We start from the raw sequence: 25409 nt of genomic DNA, 5'->3' as shown, positions 1-25409 counted from the left end.
TCCTCTCCACCCGTGGAGGATATAGCAAGGATCCAGGAAGAGCTGTTCCAGTGAGAGCTGGAGCCACACTTTGCTAGTTACCCACCTTGCCTTCTTCCCTGAAGCTCAGGCATGCTGACTTTGTATCACTCATGGGGCTCACTGATCAATTATGAGAGGAGCCTAGACATGGCCCTGGTGAATCTGAGGGCTCTTCTGGGGTTTGAGCCTCAGGCAAAGCATGAGCTGTAGAGGCTCACTCTACAGCTACCCCAGGAAGCCTGCTGTCAGGCCAGCTATAAATTCCCACAGGTCTCCATGAGGTTGAGCTATCTCCATAAGACGTCTCAAAAATTATGAAACTTCTAGTGACTCAAAATCCAAATGAATTAAAACACTATCATTCACCTGCAGAAAAGTCTTCACCTATGCTATGTTTGCTGGGGTAGGTCCAAACCAAGGTGGCCCATCAGGCATCTTCTAAATCAGATTGGGGAATAAAAAAAATAGTGAAAGGGAATAAAGGGAAAGGACAGAAAATGAGTGAAAATATCAGTGAGGGTGACAAGACATGAGAGACACCTAACTCTGGGAAATGAACAATAGGTAGTGGAAGGGGAAGTGGGCAGGGGGGTTGGTGTGACTGGGTGATGGGCACTGAAGGGCACACTTGGCGGGATGAGCACTGGGTGTTACGCTATATGTTGGCAAATTGAACTCCAATAAAAATAATTTAAAAAAATTAAAAAAAATCAGACCTATAATATCAAGATAGCCCATGAACAATTCTGGGCCCTAAATAAATGAGAGGACTCCCTAAAGGTTCTGTGTTTCTGTCACCAATCCCAGGCTCAAGGTCAACTGGTATAGGTATCACCAGAGACATCACAAAGAGGCCAAAATCAAGACTTCCCATAGAAGATTCTGGAGCATCAGTCCCTATGTCAGCCATCACTTCTCCCACGAAGAAATAAAAGGCAAACAGACCTGTCACTTGCTAAAAGGTATACGTTTGCCTACCCAAGCAAATCGTGAATCAGGATATTTTAGGGCCTTACCTAGCTGTCTCCTTCCACTCAGCATCTTCTCCCTCTTTCATACAGATCTCATCCAGCTCTGTGAACAGCTCATGTGGCACATGCTCTTCATCTTCCTCAGTGCCAAGAATGAACTGAACACGCTGAGATGGTGTATCTAGAAAATCAACCACAGAGAAAGGTCTGCTCCTAGGCTCAACTTAGAACAGAAATAGCATTCTGCTATACTTAGCACACCTGGAGGCCTTATAACTTCAGGAACAAAAAACAATCCTAAATGTAAATCAAAAAGATTTAGTTATTCTTACCCACCCCCCACCAAAACACTATTCTATGGAAGCAGTTAATGGAAGGAAAAAATGATGAATTAAGACCACTTGAGGAAAATCCACAACTGAAAATCTGATTAAGTTGATCAAAAAGAATGGTTACTTTTCTGGCAAATGACTTCATTCACCTCTATGGTAATCGATTTGGGAGGCCTGAACTATTAGTTTTTCAGGAAGATATTTGATTCTTGGAGGCATTTCTTCTTCTGGGAAGCAAGCTCCAAAAACTCTGCAAAAGGGCTAGAGAATCAAGACCACCTACTTGATGTCCATCACACGTTCCCTCAGCCTCACCAAGGTCCCAGCCATGGACCCCCGCCCTTCCTCCTGAGAATGTTACCATGGGCCAGGGCCTCTGGGCCTTCCTCTCCTTGGCTGGCTCCTTTGCCTCGCCCTCGTCTGCGGTGCTTTTGGCCATGGGTTCGGTGATGGCGATGGCTCTGCCGGCCCAGTGGCATCCGAACCCCCACATACAAAGTTCTATGACCTGGAACAAAGCAGAAGGTCTGTGCAGAGAATGCCTTTATTTTTATTTTATTTTATTTTATTTTATTTTATTATTTTATTTTATTTTATTTTATTTTATTTTATTTTATTTTATTTTATTAGTCTTTATTTATTTATTTTTAGTAATCTCTATACCCAATGTGGGGCCTAACTCATGATCCCGAGATTGAGCCTTATACTCTCCCAACTGAGCTAGCCAGGCACCCCAGAGAATGCCTTTCTAAAAGTAAGTGAGCATATTTAAGAGAGAAAAAAATCATAGTTCTCTGGCTGGGTCACAACTCTGCAATGGCAAAACTTCAAAGACTTCAGGAGCAAAGACATAGAGATCTTGGAGCTGACGCCCTCCTTCACCCTGCACGTGGCTGCAAACCTCACAGGAGTGTTAAAATCAAAGGAAATAATGTGCGTGAACTTGATTTGCAAGCCCTAAAAGCCAACAAGGATTCTAGTTGCTGTTATGACAATTTGAGCAATTGAAAAAAAGCAATACATTCACTGTGTCAACTGTAGCAAGTCATGGCAGGGAGGCAGTTTGGAGAACTGACTAAATACTCAAGTCAACCTGCCTGGGTCTGAAACTTGACTTCATCATTCGCTAACCATGTGACCTTAAGCAAGTTAGCTAATCTCTCTCAGTCTTTAAAAAATAATACTAAAAGCTTAGTATTTAAACTCAGAGGGTTTTCATGAGCGGCACATAAGATGATGTATACAAAATGCTTAACCAATGTCTTGAATAACTTGTAGCAGCCACTACTTTCTAGGACCAGTTTCTACTACCCTTCTTTCTGCCCTGTAGAATGCACAATCTAGAATAGTAGTGAGAGACTAGTCACAAATCATAAGAAGCATGAGTCTGGGGTTACAGGGAGAGATAGTAAGTGTTGTACAAAAAGAGAAGAATGTGGGAAAATAAGTGATCCAAGAGTGTTCCTGTTCAATTCCTCCTTTTCCACTCATTTGTTCCTTCTATAAGCCTTATTTTTTTCTGCTCATGACTGCCAGGATTCTCTCTCACTTCCACCTGGCTTCCCTTGCCTTACTGCCAGCCTGAAGCCCTGAACCAGTAGCTTCCAGAATGCTACCACCCCGAACAACTGAGCTTTAGTCTTCCCCATTGCTGCCCAGTTACTGCTGCTAGCACCCTAGATCTCAGGCTGACTCCCCATTTCTGCCACCACAGAAGTATTCCAGTCTTCAGTTGCTGTCCTCAAACCCACAACCCTGATCTACACTTCCTCCCTCAGAGTAGGTGACCTGGCTTCATATTTTACTTAGAAGACTAAGGCAGAGTCAGCCTGGCTTGCTTTCCTCCCCCAGCTTCTCCTCTTTGCCAGGCTAACGAGTATGGCCTCCCACACCTCTGGGGTCCTATTCCATCAACTATCCTCAGTCTCTCCTTTTGATCCATCCCTTCCACAGTTTTCTCCTGATCACAACTCTCTCTTACCTTTTTATTTTTTTTAGTAAGCTCTACGCCCAACGTGAGGCTCAAACTCATGACCCTGAGATCAAGAGTTGCGTGTTCTACCAACTAAGCCAGCCAGGTGCCCCAAGTCTCTCTTAAAAAGAAACTTTCTCAATCTAGTGCTACTCTCTAAGCTTATACCTGTCCGTTTCCCTTCTCCGTCAAACCACTTTCAAGAACAACCTACCCACCTAGCTTCTCTATTCCTCACCATCTCCTTGTTGCCTACCCTCTGCATGCAGCCGCTCTCCACTAAAAGTGCTCTCATTAGGGACCACTTAATCACCAAATCTCTATCATCTTATGTCTCTCTCAGGTCACTCAAAAGCCTTTCCTGAGAGCCCACCACGTACCAGGCAGAATCCAAATCCCTTGACTCTTTGACTACGTCCTCCCATTGGTGGCCCAGGGTCCCTTAGCTCCCATACCCATGCCTCCTTAGTTCATCTGCACTCCTTTGACTGACTATGCTTCTCCATCCCTTCCACAATCCACCAAAGGAAAGTTCCCTGGATTTCAGTCCTGGGCCCTTCTCTCTCTTTTATTTTATTGGTATCTATTCTCATGATTTGAAAGTTTTCTTCTACAAATGACCCCCAGATCTTTATCTACAGTGATTCAATATATCCCAAAGCAAACCCATCATCCTCTATCTCAAATCAAGCTCATACCCATTTCTTCCATGTTTCTGTTCATGGCTTCACCATTCTCTCAACTTCCCAGGCCTGAAACCTCAGAGTTACGTTAGATTTCCACCTCTCCCCATGCTCCTTAGTGCTATATCCTACAGATTAAGGATGTCAAGGATTTCTCTCCTCCCACCTTGACAACAGTAGGAGCCTCTTTCCTGCCTTCCACACCAATTCAATCCTACAAACGAATCCTCCTGAAGCACTGCTCTGATCACAGCTCACTTCCGTGCAGTCAGGACCCTTCATGCTCCAGGATGCTCAGACCCCAACCTCCTTTCTAGTCTTTTCTTCACTAGAAAAAATTGTACATTTAATAAGAAAATAAACGGAAGGGCCTCTAGAAGAACTGAGCAATCAGTTCAAGCGAGACTGGGAGGTGGAAATCCCACACAGGCTCACAGCACTTAAACATTCTGGGGGCAGGGGGAAATCTAGAGACGTACACCTTCTGCATCTACCCCAGCAACTCTGTCTCCTCCCCACAGCCTTGGCTGCTCCACCCGCCATCCTCTCCCATTCTTTCCTCTCTCTGAATCAACCCACTATTCCACAAATGTGCCAGTGCCCTCTAGACACGGACTTGGCTCGCTCCCACAAGATTCACAGCAAACACACCTTCCTTCTTGATATTATATCTGATCTCCCCAATCAGATGTGCAACCTACCTCTAAACCCCCAGAGCCCTTGGCTAGCATTCTCTTATGCACTTATTTTACACCTTGAACTAGAATTAATACCTCCAACTATTCATCATCTGCAAGCTTCTCAAGGTCCCAAATTGGACTCCACTACTTACACATGAAGTTAATTCATATGCCTTGGAGTGCTGCTCTACATTCCTTCATTCCTTTCTCTATTTCTCTCTCCTTTTCTTTGTCCTCTCCTGCCTTCCAAACTCCCAAGTGATAAAGAAAAACAAAAAGAAACAGGATTATATATACCACATATTATTTATCCATTCATCTATGGATGGACACTTGGGTTGCTTCCACATCTTTACTATTATAAATAATGTTGCAACAAATATGCAAAAAAATGCATATATCTTTTTGAATAGTGTTTTCGTTTTCTCTGGGTAAGTACCCAGTACTGGAATTACTGGATCATATGGTAATTCTATTTTTAATTTTGGGGAGAACATCCATACTGTTCTTCACAGTGGCTGCATCAATTTGCACACAAACAATGGAATATTCCTCAGCCATAAAAAAGAATGAAATCTTGCCATTTGCAATAACACGGATAGACCTAAAGGGTACAATCCTAAGTGAAATAAATCAGACAGAGAAAGATAAATACCATATGGTTTTACTCCTATGTGGAATTTAAGAAACAGAACAAATGAACAAAGATGAAAGAGACCAACCAACCAACCAACCAACCACACACACACACACACACACACACATACATGTGCTCTTAAATAGAGAACAAACTAGTGGTTCACAAAAGGGAGGTGGTGATATAGGTGAAGTAGATAAAGGAGATTAAGAGTACACTTATCATGATGAGCACTGAGTACTGTACAGAACTGCTGAATCATTATATTGTATTAACATAACACTATATGTTAACTCTACTTCAAGAAAAAAAAAAAGGAACAGAATTAGAGGGAAAGCTGATCAGAGATTTATTAGAAGGTTGAGAGGTAGGAGGCCAAAACATTTAGTATCTGGAGGAATCACACCTCCTATCCTCATCCCATCCTGTATTAACTCATGCACATCTCAGGACGTTTCTAATGGCAGATCTCTGAACATAATGTAGTCATCTTGCAACTTTATCGAAACAGAAATACAGAGCCAGAAGAAGTCATCTGCTAAGATGTGAGATTCCAAACCTCTGACATTATCAATGAAAACTATAAAGTGTGAAAATGACTAAATTGAATACCATCTTAATAAAATACCATCTGTTAACTAATGATGTTCCACTCTAGTATGTTAATTAGTTCCCTGTAGTACACCACTGAGACCAACCCAGGCTGGAGTCACCTAACTGTGCCAGGTCCTGTCCCAAGGGCTGGGGACGCAATAGTGAACAGCACAAGGTCCCTATCCTCAAGACACATATTCTAGTTAGTGGAGACAGACATCGTGAAAACAATAACATATTATTTCAAGTACTGATAATTATTATGAATAAAAACATGGTAGGGGCCCCTGGGTGGCTCTGTCGGTTAAGAGTTCAACTCTTGATTTCAGCTCAGGTCATGATCTCAGGGTCATGAGCTCAAGCACGGCATCAGGCTCCACACTGGGTGTGGAGTCTGCTTAAGATTCTCTCTTTCTCGGAATGCCTGGGTGCCTCCAGTGGTTGGGCGTCTGCCTTTGGCTCAAGATGTGATCCCAGGATCCGGGGATCAAGTCCTACATCGGGCTCCCTGAGAGGAGCCCGTTTCTCCCTCTGCCTGTGTCTCTGTTTCTATCTCTCATGAATAAATAAATAAAATCTTTTTTTAAAAAATATTTTCTCTTTCTTTCTCCCTCTCCCTCTGTACCCCCATGCCCCACTCTTGTGCATGGTCTCTCTTTCTCTAAAAAATGGTAAAGTGTCTGGGGTAAAGGGTAGGATGGAGAAGGGAGATTGTAGCTAAGATGGTTAGAGGCAATATCTGAATGATGAGGAGAGGCCATGAAAAGAGCATTCCAGGACAAGGCAAGATCAAGTGCACCGGCCTTACAGTGGGCATGTGCGAATTCCAAAGGAAAAGGATGGCCAGGAGGACCAGAGCAAGGTAAAAGAGGAAAGAAGAGGAGGAGGCAAAGGTCAGAAAGACAGGCAGGGGCAGATCATGAAGAACCCATGGGCAGTGAAAAAACATAATTAGATCCCACTGAACCACTTCAACTAGTCCCTAAAATAGTGACCTAGGCATTGTAAAATCCAGTATGTCTAGGTAGAGCTTAGACTTAAGTGAAGAAAAGCCTCACCAAGGGGTGACTTTAACTCCTCCAATAGAGCCATCCCAACCCTGAGCTTCTTGTTCCCAACAAATCTCCCAGAGGGTTATTGGCCAGGCTAGGACCTATACTTTTTAAGCACATTCCAAATACTTCCACTGGGCTGTTGGTATATTGCTAATATTATGTAATTTTAAGTATATTCTAAATAGAAATTGAGGGGTAGTGACTAGGTTTTGGAATCTGTGTTATTAGAGCTCTCTTGGTTCATTTGTTCACTGTCACTATTAAAGTAAAACAAGGAGGTTGGACCAAATGACTTCTCACGGCTAGTCCAGGTTCTCCCTTAGCCCAATACAGAACTCAATCCCAGGACCCCAGGATCATGACCTGAGCAGAAGGCAGATGCTTAACCAGCTGAGCCACCCAGGCGCCCCCAGTAAATGTTTGTTGAGCCAATGATGTATGGTTTTGCTTGATGCCTAAAATTCCCACTCGGCAAGTCTGAGGATAACGAGGAAGACATCCTTCAGGTGCCTTTGGTGGCTCTGCAGGAAGTAAGGTCAAGTATAAATCTTAGGGAAGGAAGACTCTTTTTCTCCCCCACAATTTTTTTTGGTCCAATCAGTTCTCCCAAACCAACGGCAGTGCCTGCCTTTTGAAATGCTGGAGACAGGCAGAAATGAAAACAAGCCCCAGCAGGGGTCAGAGCTAAGAAGGACCAAGTGGCTGTCAGAAAATTAGGCCTCGGTTTCCAAGCTGAAGACTCTGAAACAGGGACTTGGGTATTCTGAGTGAAATCTGCAGAAATGATGACAAACAAATGGACACTCGGAAACAAATACGGCATCAATAAAATCTAGACCATTTCACTGGATTCTGGCAATCTGGTGACTTCACTAAACTAATCCTGTGGTCACTTGGCTGGCCATTCAACTGCTCTCCCACTCAGTCTTCTTCCCCTCCATCTACCTGTCAAATCCCCATCCAATTCCCCATTCTTTCTTTCCAGCCATTGTCAAACCTATGCTTTGGGAGCTATCTGTGAGTAAATACAAGTATTCATTCAGTAAAACTTATGGGAGAGATGTAATGCTAGTGTATATTTTTAAAAATAAGTATGTATGTGCATATAGAGAGCAACCATTAGTGAACTGGGGCTGAATCTTCTGGAGCAGGACAGAAATCACAGCTGTGACCTACCTTACAGATGGAGACTGGGCCTACCAACGTAGAGTGCATGTCATAAACACTGTTTACCCAGCACACACGGAGAACTCATTAGCACATACTGAAAATTATTCCACCCCCCTGGGCTACAGGATGACTCAAAGTCAATAACTGGAGGGGGGAATCTAACATGCAGAGAAGATATAAGCCTTTTTTTTCATGACTTAAAAATAGGATCAAAAGGTTCTTAACCTCTGTTAAAAACTTATTAGAAGGCAACAAACCCAGTCTAAGATTCCTAAGTCTAATAGTTATTCAGGAATAGTGATGTGCCAGGAAAAAAAAAATGGAAAAAACCATTTCTGAAACTAAAACAACCGTTCCATGTCCTTCTGGGAGTGGGAGGGTCCACTGAAGTACATCATGGACTATTGCTCTTTGTGAGTTTATCTTGGGAAATCTGTTCTAATACTTGCTTTGGACGCTTCTCATATATAAAAAGAAGCAATGTCATGGTTTAATGCACCTTCTCCTACTGATGGAATTAACTTATGCAAAAAGACCCACATTTACAAAAGTCTGTAACAATGTCCAGAGACTAAATCTCTGAAGTAGTTCTGAAAAGGGGGATCGTTACATTATGTGGAGCAGAGGGTATGGAATAAAGGGGAAGGAAGAGCCAGGGATTTATCTACAGTCACAGAACCCTATATCATGGCATACACTTTGAATCAGAATACAATCTACTTCTGTCTTCTATCAAAGTGGGACTGACTTTATTTCAACCCTTCAAGAAATGACACTACTCTAGGTACACCTGAGTCCTAGGGCCTCCCTCACAGTGAGTCAGGGTAGAGCCCCCAACATGACCAAGCCTACAGCAAATCCCAGCTCTCCCTCTTCTCCTCCCTGGAGCTGCCCTAGAACCACATCAGGCCTGAGAAGCGGGAACCATTTGTCCTCCATGTGCCAACTGTGCTTTATTTAAAAAAGGCTAACATCAATAAGATTCTAGTTTTCAAAAAGCTCTATGTATGAAGGATCATTTCCTATCCCCTACAAATGACATCATAGATAGCTTTCTTTAATAGCAAAATGGTGAGTGCATGAAGAACAGATGACGCCGTCTTGAAAAGAAGCTCCAGTTGCCAATTACTCAGCTGGCCTCTGTGGATGGAGCCCAGTCCTCAGGACCCAAGAGAACTTCCCCATGTTCATTGGCCTACTTCCAAGCAGACAAGAGTGTTCATAGGTGGTTAGTTACCTCCTTGCTGAGGGCAAAGGTCTGGTAGGCCCAGACAATTAAACTGAGAATAACAGTGCCCTCAGGGTGCAGTGAGAGGCAACAGGATGATCAGAGGAGAAGGACGGGTAGGGCAACATGATAAATATTCATATGATGCTTATAGCATATAAAAATGTTCATGTGACGGAGCAAGATGTTGAGGCTGGGTGGTTAATGCCGAGTACTGTCCTCCCTTGCAGGCAGTGTGGGGGAACAGAATGAACAGAATTCCATCCCAATCTCACCTGCCATTAGGCTAAATGACCATGAGCAATTTCTCCACATGTAAAATAGGGATGGTACCTACCGGCCCGGGCTGCTGCGAAGATGAAAAAGACAACTTGTTCGAAATGCTTCATCGAATGCCTAACACCCAAGGGGCATTCCATAAATGTTAGCCTCCCACCTCCACACCCTTTCCTCCCTTTCTCCCAGTTGTCGAAACCCACACTGGCTCTTCTTCCATCTGGTCAGAATAACTTGGAAAACTTGACCTTGATCTATCCAAACTCCACTGACCTCCAGAAGCCACCCACAGAAGTTCTCATGGTAACAGACCCAGAGGCTGAATCAGCCTCTACAGCTTCCACTCTCCCCATCCAAAGGACAAGTTTGCTCTGGGGATTATACAACTTTGATGAAAAACGTCACGAGAACAAGCAGTACCGCGAGAACATTTTACATGCTGTCTCAGTCACTAGAAAGTTGCTGTATCATAGCCATTGCAGGGGATGCTGCAGAGATTTCACAAAGGCTTTTGAGCCAAATGTGGGTTCTCATTAAAGCTATACTGGACACGAGCCTTTGTCTAATAAAACTGAGCATCGCCACTTATCAGGAAACCAGAAGGACAGCACCAATGTGCTGGAACTAAGGGTTGGACAGGGGAAAAGAAGGTCAAGGGAAACTACACAGAGCATATCAATAAAAATGACTCTTCTTTCCCTTCCACTTTCGCTGGGTGTTTTTAAAATACAGCTCTGTGCTACGAATTCCTAAAGAATACGTTACAGGTGTGTGTGTTTTCTGTTGTCTTGTTTAGATGAAAACACCAGGCAGGAATGGGTATAATTAGAATGGGAAGAGCAAATATCGGAGATTAGGTAAACTGAATAATATAACAAACTGAACAATATAACAAACTGAATATAACAAATCTGATCTTAAAAACTATTTGTATTTTATTTCCTTTTAAAATTGTGTATAAATTTACATTTATATTTGTAGGCAGTTGTCAAGAATTGACAAACTGATCTGAGTACTCTACATTCTCAAGGAATAGATCATTTATTAATATTTATGCCGGACTTTATAGTACCCAAAGCATTGTCTCACATGGTATTAGATCCTAAGAGTGAGGTATTAATATCTCCACTTTTTACATTGAATTATAACTAACGTACTGTGCTGTGTTCATTTTACGCGTACAACATGATGATTTAACAATTCTATGCATTACTCAGCGCTCGTCACAGTAAGTGTAGTCCCCATCTGTCACCAAACAACATTATTACAATATTATTGACTATATTCCCTATGCCATACTTCTCATCTCCACAACTTATTTATTTTATAACTGGAAGTCTGTATCTCTTAATCCCCTTTATCTATTTCACCCATTGCTTCCTCTCCACCTCCCATCCCTCTGGCAACCACCAGTTTGTTCTCTGCATTAATATCCCTACTTTTATTTAACAGATAAGGACATAGAGCCTACGGGGAATGAACTGATTTTCCCCCAAGGTCCTACAGCTAGTAAGAAAGAGAGGGCTCCAACTCAGGCCTTCCGATGGCAAAGCTCTCCTCCCATACCAGTCTGCTCTCAATAATTCTCCCCGGTCACGCACACAAAACCACAGTTCTTACCTTCCAACTCCTCTTTCTCATAGTGAATGTTGAGAATTGTACTGGTCCCACCCTGATCCACCACAGCTTCTTCATCTGGTCTCTGTTGAAACATAATTAAGTAGCCCCAGTAATATAAAGTCATTCATTCAAACATTCATTTAAGTTGCACATGTATGCCAGACCCTTTGGGCAACCCTTGGGGGAGCAAATACAATGGCTTACATATGTTTTTCATTGAACTTCACATTAACTTTGGGACACAAACATGACAGCCACTCTTTCTCATTTTAGCAACCTGAGACTCAGAGAAAATGAAGTAATTATTGCTCAAGGGCACTAATGTGGTAAAAGGCAGAGGTAGGACTGAACTCAGGTCTTGTGACTGCAGATCTCATGCCTTTTCCAACTCCCCCCTCCACCTGTACAAATGGATAATACATCTGCATTTTGTAAGTGGTGCCAACCACATCACTTCATTTAGTGTAAATTGGTCTCCTCAACCTCTACGGTATTTCAGCCTCTTGTCCTTGAAATTCTCCATCTTTTTCCTCTGATCAAGTCTCCCCTCTCTCAACCAAAGGCTCACCTTCTTCCTCTAACCATAATTCCCAAGCAAGAGCACTCTACCTTTTGTTTCCCTCACTTGAGTCTAAAACTTCAACAGTAGCCTGAAACTATTGAAGCTATTGACTCAGTATTTGATAAACTATTGAGATGGGAACCGCAAGATCCATGTGCCTAAAACCAAACTAATCTTTCCAAAACTAGCACTCTGTGCTCATTTACTTATGCTTACCCTGGCACCATCATTCCTTAGTCCACGTTTGAAATCTCAAGTGTATTTATTTATCCATTCCATGTATATTGAGTGCCCATCACATGCCGTTGGGGAGATCATTTTCTCCCTTATTGAGTCTTCTTTTGCAATTTCTCTTGAATCCACTCTCATGTCTCATCTACTCTAGGGCACTCTCCAGCTCCTTCAGTCATACTGGACATGTTTTCAGTTCTGGAACCACACTTACTTTCTTCCTTGAGTGTTGCTCCCTCTCCCTAGAACTATCACCCTCTCCCTGCTCACCTCCACCACCAGCAGCCCGTACTTATTCATCCTACAGATCTCAGCCTCAATGCACTTCCTTGAAAGACTTCCTTGACTAGCCTCATCTGAACCAAGCTAGGTCCTTCCATTTATATGCCCTCATAGCACACTGTACTTCTCCTTCATAATGAAATGTCTCTGCTCAAGCGAAGGACCCTTGTCTGTCTTCCTCACCAATGTTTCCCCAGCATCCTACACAGACTTTTCACGTAGTAGGGACTTAATAATTCTTTGTTAAAATAATGAATATAATGGCACCTGCCTTATCAAGACCCTGAATTATTTTTTAAAAATCTGAACTGATTTTCCTGCCAATCTATTTCTCTTATCAAACCTGCAGTCAAGTTCACCGATCTCATGGGCACTGTGCACATTCACGCTTTCATGCCTTTGTTCACATGTTCTGTCATCTAATGTGCCCCACCCCATCCCCAACTCTTCACTAAATCCTGACCACCTTCTAGATCCTGCTCAAATCTCCAGATTACTGCCCTAATTTTACTCTTTTTTCCTTTTCAGTTATTATCTATGTCCCCAAATAAGGCAACCCTGAATGTAAAGCAATCCATTTTCCTAATGAGAAGACTCAAAAAAATTTTTGAGGGCAACTTGAATAAACCAATTTTTAAGTAAGTAGATGAAAGTCAAATGTCTACATAGATATGCTACTCTTTTTTTAATTCAAGTATATTTCTATTTCTTTTTTTTATTCAAGTATAATTAACATACATGTTAAATTAGCTTCAAGTGTATAATATGATTCAAAACTTCCACACATTACCCAGTGCTCATCAAGGTAAGTGTATTCTTAAGTCTCTTTATCTTTTTCACCCATCCTCTTGGCAACCACCAATTTGTTTTCCGTATTTAAGAGTCTGACGTTTTTTGTTTGTCTCTTTTAACTGTTCATTTGTTTTGTTTCTTAAATTCTACATATGAGTGATATCATATGGTATTTTTCTTTCTCTGACTTGTTTCACTTAGCATGATACCTCCCAAGTCTATCCATGTTGTTGCAAACAGCAAGACTTCATTCTTTTTTATGGCTGAGTAACAGTCCTCTGTGTGTGTGTGTGTGTGTGTGTGTGTGTGTATTTTATCTTCTTTATCATCTATTGATGACATTTGGGTTGCTTCCAATATTTATAGTATTTTATTTATGAATTTAGTTCATAGATATTTAAAATTACATATTATTTACTACTATGGAATAATCTTCAAGATATAATATCGTTTAAAAAGCAAGGTAGGGCAGCCCGGGTGGCTCAGTGGTTTAGTGCTGCCTTCAGTCCAGGGCCTGATCCTGGAGACCTGGGATCGAGTCCCATGTCGGGCTCCCCTCATGCAGCCTGCTTCTCCCTCTGCCTGTGTCTTTGCCTGTGTTTCTCATGAATAAATAAATATTTAAAAAAATAATAATAATAAAAAAAATAAAAAAATAAAAAGCAAGGTAGAGAAAATTGCTATAATTTGCTAACTTTTATCAAAGAAAAGGGTGTTGGGAGCACCTGGCTAGCTCAGTTGGTAGAGCATGGAACTCTTGATCATGGGGTCATGAGTTGAAGTCCCATGTTGGGCATAGATCCTACTTTAAAATAAACATATATTTTTGATACCTTTTTTCTTTTACATATATATTATATAGCATATATATGGGTATATATATATATGTATGTTACAACATAAGCATCTGCTTATACTTAAAAACATATCAAGGAAGAATAAGCCATGAACAATTGTTTTGAATAGTTACCTACAGAGGAGTGAGGATTTAGGGCAGACTAGGAGACAAGGACAAAAAAAAAAAAAAAAAAAAAAAAAGATATCTTTGAATATACCTGATTTTATAAATATCATACATAATTTTAAAACAAAACTAAAAATTTTTAAAGCAATTCCCAAGGGCACCTGGGTGGCTCAGTCAGGTAAGTGCCTGCCTCAGGTCATGGTCCCAAGGCCCTGGGATGGAGCCGCATCAGACTCCCTGCTCAGTGAGGAGTCTGCTTCTCCCTCTCCCTCTGTCTGGTGCTCCCCCTGCTTGTGCTCCCTCTCTCTCTCTCTCTCTCTCTCGCTCTCGCTCTCTCTCTGCCTCTCTGTCAAATAAATAAATAAAATCTTAAAAAATAAAATAAAATCAATTCCCAGAAATGAGAAACGAAATGAAAGCAAATGACAAATTGATGGTATAACTATTCCAAGAGAAATTATTCCAAGTAACGTTAAGATATAATAAATTGACTGAACATCCATAGGGGCATATACCCTAAAGATGAAAAGAATTTCAGAAGATCTTAAACTGCTTTTTAGTTACCTACTGGTGGTAGAGTTGGTGCTATCACTCTAAGACTGCTGTGCATTGTGAGATAAACAAATGAGTGATTATGTAAACTTGTTCTGTCACTCTCAATGTCACTGAAAACTGGCATTCTCTGCAGGGGTAAAAATACAGTCCTAAGATAGAAGTTAAGTAAAAACCATGTAGTCCTGGAGCACCTGGGTGGCTCAGCAGTTGAGCATCTGCCTTTGGCTCAGGGCATGATCTAGGGGTCCTGGGATCAAGTCCTGCAACGGGCTCCCCACAGGGAGCCTGCTTCTCCCTCTGCCTGTGTCTCTGCCTCTCTTTCTGTGTCTCTGATGAATACATAAATAAAAATCTTTAAAAAAGAAAAAAGAAAAGAAAACATGTAGTCCTGAATTTGAATCAAATGTGTCAATAAAAACATATATTTTAATCTTTAAATGTCTTTAAACTTCTAAATTTGCATTTTCTAGCTCTGTCCACTCAAAAAGCCTAAAAAAAATGATCAGCCAAAAGCAATGAGCATTCTTAGCACCGAGATTGTGGTCTCTGAAAATGCCATTTTCTACTAAGAGGTACCCACAGACAACGAGGGTTGTGTCAAAAGGACTCAGGAGTCAACTTAAAGAGATCCCATGCTTTTTAGGATAATTTGAGTATCAACAAAAGTAGTAATTGCAAAAGATTAAATATATCAAATATGTTGAAATCCATGAGTTCACAATGTCACTCTAAAAATTAATTGGTTACCACTGGAGGATAATGCTAACAAGCCAACTCATTATGTTGAAAACTGTCAAAAATTTATCCTGGCTCTCCTATATAAATTGCACCATAGAGTAATAACATAGAAGAAATGAGAGAAGTTTCTTATTATAGGAAAGAATAAATTTAAAAAGAATGTTAGAATTAGGACATCACCATTTTGCAATCCCTAATGGACTGCATTGATTTTCAACAGCCACTAACATCACAAAGAGGAACAACCAGACATTCTATGTCTCCTAATGGGAGGCCATATCACCACCCATTAGGTAATCTTAACAAATAAATTGTCCCTGAATCTGATCAAGCCTCTAAATCCAAATACCAATTTACTGACAATACAGTGAAACAGAGTTCCATGGAAAAACACCAGCAGGAGAATACAATCAACAAAATCCAAACTCTGGAAAACTATAGAACAAATCCTCGCCTGCGCCTGCCCCTTTTTTAAAATAAATAATTGCAATAAAAGAAAGAGAGAGAGTAAGAGAGAGAAGGTGAAAGCAGAAATTTAAAAGAGATGACAAATCAATTTCAATGTGTGGACTCTATCTGAATCCTGATTCAAATAAACTGAAATATTTTTTAGTTTTTTTTTTAATAACTGAGACAATCAGAAATTTGAATATTGACTAGATCTTTTATTATATTAAAGAAACTGCTATGTTTTCCTCATGTGATACTGTGCTTATTTTTTATAGAATTCTTATCTTTTTTGTATGGAATTGTTGAATCACTATATTATAAACCTAAAACTAATAAAACGTACATTAACTATACTGAAATTAAATTTTTGAATTAAAAAAAAGAATTCGTATCTTTCAGAGTGATACACACAGAACTATTTACAGATAACTGAAAGATTACAGATATGTAAAATAATATATTAACTTAGAAATGTTATTTTTTCACATTTTATAATTATTTAAAATTATCCAAAATCTTCAAAAATATCTTTACCATCAATGGAAAGACTCATATAAAGTAAAAGAATAACATTTAGGCAGAAAAACTTGTCTTTATTTTAGATTCATTATTTGTTAATCTAGCTTATCCTTTAGATCATGGATTTCCTGTGGTAGCAGCCACAATTTATCATCTTTATGTTCTTAGAGCCCAATATAGTAGCTTAACACTGTAAGTAGTTTGCACTCTTGTAAGTCCCAGAGGGGAGGTTCTGTGCCTATGTTCACCACTATGTACCTAGCAGCTAGTATAATGTCCGGTTTGTGTAAGTATCTAAAAATTGTGATGAATAAATATTTATTAGGGTTCTGAACTCTATCACATGATCATATATTTTCCCATAAAACTTCATATATATGTATATATATGAGTTTTGGTTTGTTGTTTGTTTTATGAGTGATTTTTCATGTTGGGTTCTCCATAGGTTTGTAATATCCAAAGGACAGCGACCCATGCGTTAATAATGCTTAGCACTCTCCACAGATACCCAGCACAGCATAGAACACAGCAGAAATCTGGAGGAAGGGGGTAAGGGAAGAGTGGGATCATTGATTTTATGACTCTAAGAACTATAAAAACAAAATATGGAGAGCAAGGCCAATCATCCGAAATACTCAGGTTGAAAAATCAACTTGTTTCTTTAACTGAAATTAGTTAACCACAGCCGAAATTCACTGAATTGTTCATCCACTTTCTTTGTCTTGCCAAAGAAAACAGAGCCACTGTCAAATACCATTAGCCAAAGCATTTGAAATGTCAGGCTTGAATGTGAATGTGTGGCCCTCATTTGGATCCCTGTTCAAATAAACCAACTATTTGAAAAATTATAAGACACTGACATAAATTTAAACAACTAAATGGATGTTTGATTATATTAAGGAGTTATTGTTAATTTTTAAAAATAACAATAATATTGCGATATGGTAGTTATGTCATTTAAAAGAGTCCTTAATCTTTGGTGACACATACTGAAGTTTTTACTGATGAAATGATATGATGTCTGGGATTCGGAGAATGGGTGGGGACATAATGAAACAAGCCAGGTCATGGGTACATGATGACTTACTTTGCTATCTGCTTGAAATGTTCCATAAATTTCAAGTATATACAAAGTTTATTTAAAATCACAAAAAATGGGGATCCCTGGGTGGCGCAGCAGTTTGGCGCCTGCCTTTGGCCCAGGGCGCGGTCCTGGAGACCCGGGATCGAATCCCACGTCGGGCTCCCGGTGCATGGAGCCTGCTTCTCCCTCTGCCTGTGTCTCTGCCTCTCTCTCTCTCTCACTGTGTGCCTATCATAAATAAATAAAAGTTTAAAAAAAAATTTAAAAAAAAAAATCACAAAAAATGGGGGCGCTTGGGATGGCTCAGTCGGTTGAGCATCTGCCTTCGGCTCAGGTCATGATCTCAGAGTCCTGGGATCAAACCTGTGTCGGGCTCCCTGCTCAGTGGGGAGTCTGTTTCTCCCACTTCTCCCCACTCGTGCTCTGTCATGATCTCTGTTTCTCTCTCTTGAATAAAGAAATAAAATTATTTAAAAAATGAAAAGAATATCGAGTCTCATGGGTCTGTGCTTGTTGCAGATTCCTCACCAGTTGGCTGTTACTGCCTCTGATACCATCATTATTTCTGGTAGAGAGAATTTCTCATCCATAGATTTCTAGGGTTCCCATGTATGGTCTTCAGGATTGCGTGTGAGTGTGCATTTTTCTTGAGCAGGTCCATAACTTTCATCAGATTCTCAGAGAAGCTTGCGACTCAGAAAACCCTGGAATCATGAGAACCTCATTATATAAGTTTAGGAGAAAAAGGAAAGAAGGGAGGGAGGGAAAGAAGAAAGAACTAGAGACAAGGTGGTGTTTCTAAGTCTCCTCTTTTCTGTACTTCCCGCTAGCTCACTGACAACGACCCACCATGTAAATGTGAATTGATTTGGGTGCCTACCTCAAGGATGAGATAAGATAAAAAGAACTAAGGAGGTTAAATACACATTAGAACACTGACATTGCAGGGCACATCTTATTATAAGCCTTGAGAAATGAACGAATTATACCTGAGTAGCAGACCAGATTCTTACTTACAGTTAATGGACAAATTAAAAGGCAGGGGCAGGGCTGAGTCTCACATAATGGCTCCAGCTCCTGGAAGCAGCCTCAGAGGCTGCAGGGGAGGGGGAAGGCAGCAGAGGGTGGAGCCCACCTTGAGCCCTCTCCCTGACTCATGCCCCCTGCAGCGCCACTCTGGCCCTGCGGGTGGTGGACCTGCCAAACTCAACTCCCCCTTCTATCCTACAGTTAGTCTCAGGCTTTTCACCTCCAAAGACCCCTTTCATCTTCTTTTCCTAAGGATCAATGTTTTCAGAAATTGTATATAACAGCCTTATAGCCCTCTACCCTCCCATCCTCACCCCAGACAAGAAAGAGTCAAGCATTTATTGAGCTACATCTAACCATTTTTAAAACAACAAATATAGAAGTGACTTCCAGGGCTTCTGATCAGCAAACTGAGTTGATACAGTATCAGGAACAAATATTTACTGAGCACTTCCTATACGTCTGTTACCCCACTTAATCCTTACAGCAATCTTAAATTAAGCCTAAGGAAGATCACACAAGAGCTAAGTAGGATAGGAGGAACTCAAACTCAAGCCTCTCTATATTCTTAATATATGCTAATATTGCCAAAAGCAAAAAACCCAGTTATTTCAGAGAGCCCAGGTCACCTAATCATGCATTAATGTCCACAGCGCGAGATCCACAGTATCACCATCTTAAATCCTTAGTGTGCCAGAACCTGGTACTTGAAACTTGCACTTTGCCTTTTACTGAGCAGACTTCCAATAGTTCTCCAGCTCATTCACTTCCATCCTCCTCTTCAGCCAGCAAGGTCTCTGAGTTCTGGGCTCCCTGTACACCCTTGTCAGTGAATCCGGCCCACACATGCCCATCTGCCTAATGCCCTCAATTTGACTTCCTCGCTGAATTCAGACTGCTTTCGCAGGAAAAAAAAGGTTCTCCAAGGACTCGTGCAGCTGTTCTGGACCTCCTCTCAGTGGCCGTGAGCTCCTGAATACCTGTGAGCTTCCTATTCTGACTCTTTAGCAGCCTTGAAGGGGGCCTCAGATTTCAAAGTAGCTCTGGTTTCTCGGTGATTCTTTTCTTGAACCTCACCTGGAGTCACTCCTGTTCGGTGTTCTGATTACTAGTTAGTACGCGGTGGTACGGAGAATAAATGGCCTCCTGATTAGGGTGGCAAATGGAAGTAAGGTTGCTAATCAGCTGAACTTCAAATGAGGAGATTATCCTAGATTATCTGGTAGGCTCAACGTAATCACAAGGATCCCTAAAAGGTGGAAGGAGGGTGGAAGACCCTCTCATTCCTAGGAGCCAAGGAATACAGGAAGTCCTCAGAGCTGAAGAAGTCACGGAAACAGCCTCCAGAAAGAACTAGAGCCCTGCCCACACTTGGATATAGCCCAGTGAGAGCTGCGTTGGACGTGAGACGCACAGAACTAGGAGATAATCAACGTGTGTCATTTTAAGTCACAAAATCTGTGGTAATGTGCTATGCTGGTAATAGAAACTAAATCACACATGTGGTTCCCTAACTACCAAGACCAGAGTAAACTTATTAGTACCTTATGTGAAACAGCCAACCTCTCCATTATCCAAGATTTGTTGCCGTTACCTGGCAGCGGATCTAAGATAAACATGGTTGCTTTCTGCGTCCTGATCAGTACGTGGTAATCTTGACCGAGAGCCCTGTCTACCCTGCCAAGGCAAACCTGAGCTAAAGCAATTATCTGCAGATTCTGAAGGAAGTAGATTGGCACCCCGAATGGTCCCCCAGACTACCCCGATTCTCCGCTTAGCAGGACAGCCCACATCTCTCCTACTGAAGCTCCCCAGTAGAGTTGGTAAAGCCAAGCACAGAGAATGCTCACAGTTCCCCCCCACCCCCACCCCCCCCACACACACACACACGGGAAAAGAACACCTAGTGTGTGTTGGGAGACGGTGGAGGAATAAGCATTGTACACTGGAGCGTAGCAGAGGAGAAACTGCTATGGTTGATACTTTCATTCAGTCCCATTCAGCAAATGTTTACTGGGCTCGGACACACGCCAGGCATTAGGTGCTAGCGTTCAGGTCTCCTTCGGGAAGTCCTGGCCAGAAGGAGTTTTCTCAGGTCCACAGAAGGTATGGAACGTGACTGTCTTCTCACCAGCCGTCATCCCCAACTATCACCCATTTCCCAGGGCTTGGTTTTCTAAAGGTTTCTGTAGAATGTTCCATTCTGAGCAGGCTTGATTCACATAAAGCCTTGGTAACCACCCAAACTCACTTGCTCCCCTCTCCGTCACTGACACCACGCCTCAACGTGCCTGTAGTTCGCAGCACCACTTGGCTCAAGTGCTGATGGTTTGCACCACGCCAGGCTTCTCCTCCAGCACTTCTTTCTGCTCAGTTCTGCAAGTGCTGGTCAGGAGAACGTTGAAGATACCAGATGTCCTCAGTTCCAGTCCAAGCTAGAGGCTCTCCCTAAAGCTCTCTGATCTTCTTCCTCCCTTACCACCTGGCCCCTTTAAGAGCTCGTTGACTCCTTAGCTTTCAGTTACCACCTCCAGAGATCTCATCAAAATTGGGTACCGCAGGCCTTCACTGAGACATCCTACCCGACAGCCTCCTAGCTGGCCTCCTCAGTCCAGTCTCCGCCCAATCCAAAACACCCTTTGTACACCTTGCCATATATCTTCCCAAACACTCATTAAGGGCTCACTCCAAGCCACACTGGTCTAGGTTTCAAAGACACAAACGACAGTCATGCAGAGGGATTAAAGGCACATACTCCGGAGACAGTAATAGCTCTTGGTGGGCATTGTGAGCAGAGAAGACCGAGTGACGAATTCTGACAGTGACACAGAGCCGGACCTTGAAAGCTAAATGGAATATTCTAGGTGAAGAGGAGGGGAAAGAGTTCCCAGCTGGAACACCTGAGCAAAGGCACAGCCACACACAAGGGAGAGCTGTTGTGTGACCAGGCAATGGGCACCTGATGCTCTGTGCTAATCCTGACAAGACCACGAGCTCCTCAGGAGAAGCACGACGGCTCAGGAAACAGGAAAGTCACTCATTCGCTCACCCAACTGAGCCCCTGTGTTACGCCAGGAACTGCGCTGCGTGACAAGACTTCCTGCCTGGCGCTTGCCCCCATGAAGCTTCTACTCAGAAAGGTAATAATGAGATGGAACAAGAACACTTCAGGTAAGTTAGAAGAGCTGTTACCATCTACAACAGGATCACATGAGAGAGTGACTGCGGGTGGAGGTGAGGGGAAGCCACTCTGAGGAGGCAACACTTGAGCTGAGTCACAAAGAGCCTGGAGAGAATCATGTCCTAGGCAGAGAGAACAAGAACAAAGGTCCTGAAGCAGCAGGAGCTTGCCATATTGAAGACACAGAAAGAAACCCACAGCAGAGGTGCAGGACGAGAGGCCTGAAGCTCGGTGGGCCGCGCTGAGGAGCTTGGATCTCATTCTCGCCCGCGCTGGGAAGCCTCGGAAGGGTCTCAAGATAGGAACGGGCGTGACCTGTGTTTTTAAAAGCTCTCTCTGGCTGCCGGGTTGGAAAGTGGACAGTAGAAGCGAGAGAGAGGGACGCCTGGGGGGCTCAGCAGTTAGCGTCTGCCTTCGGCCCAGAGCGTGACCCCGGGGTCCCGGGATCGAGTCCCGCATCGGGCTCCCGGCATGGAGCCTGCTTCTGCCTCTGCCTGTGTCTCTGCCTCTCATGGATAAATAAATAAAATCTTATTTAAAAAAAAAATAGAAGCAAGAGAGAAAGCAGAGGAGAGTGTAGGACGCGAGTAGAGTAGTCAAAACCAGAGAAAACAGCCTAGACTTAATATATTTAGACGTGATGCCTAGAATCTCTGTTTATATCAAGTTACACAATCTCCTGGCTTTGCAAGGTCCATCCCCTGCAACAAACACACACACACACAACCCAGCTGCACATAGGAGGCCTCATCGGTAAACTTCAGTCGGTTGACTGTGTGTCCCCCAAGTCATCCCTATTTCCTTTCCTCCTCCTGCCCTCATTTCTTTTCCTCCCTAGATCTCAGGTACCCGTCTGCCCATCACCTGACTCAGCCTTCAAGAGGTCCTACAGCTTCTGCTCTATTCCTTTTCCTCTCCTCACCCCACCACCATGAAAGTTACACGAACTAGATGTGAAGGAGATCATTATTTTTGATTCCACCCCAGAAGCACTCAGGCATTATCACGTTCACGGAGCACTAACAGAAGTTTATGGGTTATTCCGATCTTGACAATACAACTGGTACACGTTCTGCATGTTAAGGACACTGTCTCCTCACACTCGTTCCAGCCTATTCTAGTCTCCCCACTGGAGCCGGAGAAATCTTTCACTAGGAGAACCTGATCATGATCTCATTGGCACTTGCTCTCTCATACTACCCCCCCCCCCAACTCTCATGCACTTGTGCTCTCTCTCACACTCTCTCTCTTCCTTCCCCTCCCTCTCTAAACCCCTTTGGTGGCTTCCCCTCGTTCTTCAAATAAATCCCAACTTTCTCAGGATGGCCCATAACGACCCCAGAGTGCATCTCACACCACTCCCCCCATAGCTCCCTGTGGCTCCAGCCACACTGGCCGCCTTTCAGGCCCTCTACCTAGATGTGCTCCTTTCTGCTATTGTCTTTGTCTCCAATGTCCTTTGCTCTCCCTCCTCCCTCAGTTGACATTTTAGCCTTTAGATCCTTAATTCTCTTCCTTGGCAAACTCTCCTCTCATCTAGGACCAAGGCTGGAACCACTCAGAGCACTGCTTATCCTTCTTTCGAAACACTCTTCATGGTTCCAAATAATACATTTATTTGTGTGATTATTTGATTAAAAATAGTTATTTCTCCCCACCCTCCGAGACAAGGAGTTCTGGGGGGGGGGGGGGCAAGAACATTGCCTATTTTTGCTCACTGCTGTATATCCCCAACATACATTGAATACACTCAGCGGGCCTTGGGAGGATCAGATACGGAAAGATCTTCCAAAATCTTAGATATGGTTTTCATCATTTTTTGATGGAGCAAACAAACGAGGAATCATGGATCTTCTAGTGGCAAACCATTGCCAGCAAGAAGAGAGTCAGTGTCTGATGCCCATTTTGCTACAAACTTGGAATGCTTCCCCTGCCTCCCTACACAAGCAATCGCTGACATCAACATGGCCCTTGTTTCCAAGGCCCATCATCCTTCCTGGGAAGTCCCATAGTCCTCCTCCCAGCCCTCCACTTCTGGCTTGACCTTCTCCCTTCGATCTCTTTCCAGAGCAGTTAACTGGACCACCTGACTGCACAGGAAAAGGGGGGAGTGAGAGTTCAATGAGCTGTTGTCACACAGTAAAGCCTCCCACAAATAGCACCTCGCTTAGCCTTCAGGGCAACCCTGTGAGGTGGGCAAGGCCGCTATCCCCATCCCCATTTTACTAGATGGAGAAACTGAGGCTCAAGGAGGCAAGCGACTTCCTCAAGGTCGCAAGGCGGTGGCGGCAGGTGCAGGATTTGAGCCTTGCGGTCCCTGACCCCTAGTCCAGGGCTCTTCCTGCCACCTGCCACCCGCCACCCCAACGGCTGGGTCACCACTTACTCCCTTAACTGAACACCTGTTCCTGACCTCCCTGACCCGCCCCCCCAGGTTGTCAGCTGTCGCCGATGGAACCAACCGAGGCGGTCGCAAGCCCGAGCACACTGAGGGGTCTGGTCCAGCCTCCGCTCTTTCCAGCTCTTTCTCGCAGCCACTGGAGGAACCAGAGGTCTCCAGAAATGAAAACAACAAAGAGGAGACCTGCCCCCCGGGAGCCCGGTCCGCGGCCACCTGTCCCCGTCCCTGGGGGGGGGGCGCCCGAGGGGAACGGAGGTCCCCGCCCGCCTCGGGTGCAGCGAGGCTCCGGCTCCGGCTCCCGCTCCGGCTCCCGCTCCCGCCCAAGGTCACCCGGTCGCGGCCCGCGCCCGCCCCCGCCGCCCGGGGCGCCCCCTGCTGTCCCGCGCGGGCCCGGCCTGGGTCTCGGGGCGCCGCGGGCCGGGCGGGGCGCGCGGGGGGCGGGCGGGGGCCGGGCGCGGGGCGGGCCCTACCTGGTAGCGGAGGACGCCGTCGGGCTCGCCGCTGCCCGCGGGCATGGCGGGGCGGCGGTCGGGGCGGCCGGGGCTCCGGGGCTCGGGGCCCAGAGGCAGCAGCCCGCGCGCTCCCGTCGCCTCCGAGCCGGCCGTCACCCATCCACCGCCGCCGCCTCCATTGCCGCCGGCCCGGAGGCCTCGCCGCAGCCAATGGGCGCGCGGCCTGGGCGGCCAATGAGCGCGCGGAGCTCGGGAGGACGCCGCCGGCGGACCGGGGCTCCCGGGAGGGGGGGGGGGGGGCGGGACCCGGGCTCCCGGGAGGGGGGAGGGGGAGGCGGGGGGGGGAAGGGGGGAGGTGGGGAGGGAGGGGGGACCCGGGCTACCGGGAGGGGGATGCGGGAGGGGGGGAGGGGGGAGGCGGGGAGGGAGGGGGGACCCGGGCTACCGGGAGGGGGAGGCGGGGGGGGGGGAAGGGGGGAGGTGGGGAGGGAGGGGGGAGACGGGCTACCGGGAGGGGGATGCGGGAGGGGGGGGGGAGGCGGGGAGGGAGGGGGGACCCGGGCTACCGGGAGGGGGAGGCGGGGGGGGGGGGGAAGGGGGAAGGTGGGGAGGGAGGGGGGAGACGGGCTACCGGGAGGGGGATGCGGGAGGGGGGGAGGGGGGAGGCGGGGAGGGAGGGGGGACCCGGGCTACCGGGAGGGGGATGCGGGAGGGGGGGAGGCGGGAGGCGGGGAGGGAGGGGGGACCCGGGCTACCGGGAGGGGGAGGCGGGGGGGGGGAAGGGGGGAGACGGGCAGGGAGGGGGGACCCGGGCTACCGGGAAGGGGGGCGGTGGAGAGGGAGACCGGGGTGGGGGCCCAGGCTACCGGGAGGGTCGGGCGGGAGGAGGGGAGGGGGGCGACAGGACCCGGGCTACCGGGAGGGGGAGGG

At 44.8% G+C, this 25409-nt stretch overlaps 1 protein-coding gene across 4 annotated transcripts in view; it reads right to left on the bottom strand.

The window, feature by feature from the left end:
- Positions 1-24581, bottom strand: part of SLC4A8 (solute carrier family 4 member 8) — a 74880-nt gene extending 50299 nt beyond the window's left edge. For 2 of the 4 annotated variants that reach the window (XM_038577709.1, XM_038577710.1), the window contains exons 1-4: positions 24498-24580; positions 11240-11321; positions 1686-1832; positions 1038-1173 (exon numbers count right to left, since the gene is read on the bottom strand). In XM_038577709.1, coding sequence (XP_038433637.1) covers positions 1038-1173; positions 1686-1832; positions 11240-11321; positions 24498-24542 — 410 coding nt within the window. In that variant the 5' untranslated portion in view covers positions 24543-24580. Of the gene's footprint in view, positions 1-1037; positions 1174-1685; positions 1833-11239; positions 11322-24088; positions 24311-24497 lie in introns of those variants that run through there. The other 2 variants (XM_038577708.1, XM_038577711.1) reach the window with 2 other exon arrangements.
- Positions 24582-25409: the final 828 nt, after the last annotated feature.

Source organism: Canis lupus, chromosome 27 (assembly GCF_011100685.1).
Source record: "Canis lupus familiaris isolate Mischka breed German Shepherd chromosome 27, alternate assembly UU_Cfam_GSD_1.0, whole genome shotgun sequence".
NCBI classification, from domain to species: domain Eukaryota; kingdom Metazoa; phylum Chordata; class Mammalia; order Carnivora; family Canidae; genus Canis; species Canis lupus.
Note: the sequence above shows the minus strand (reverse complement) of the source record. Positions and strands in the feature narration are given on the sequence as shown.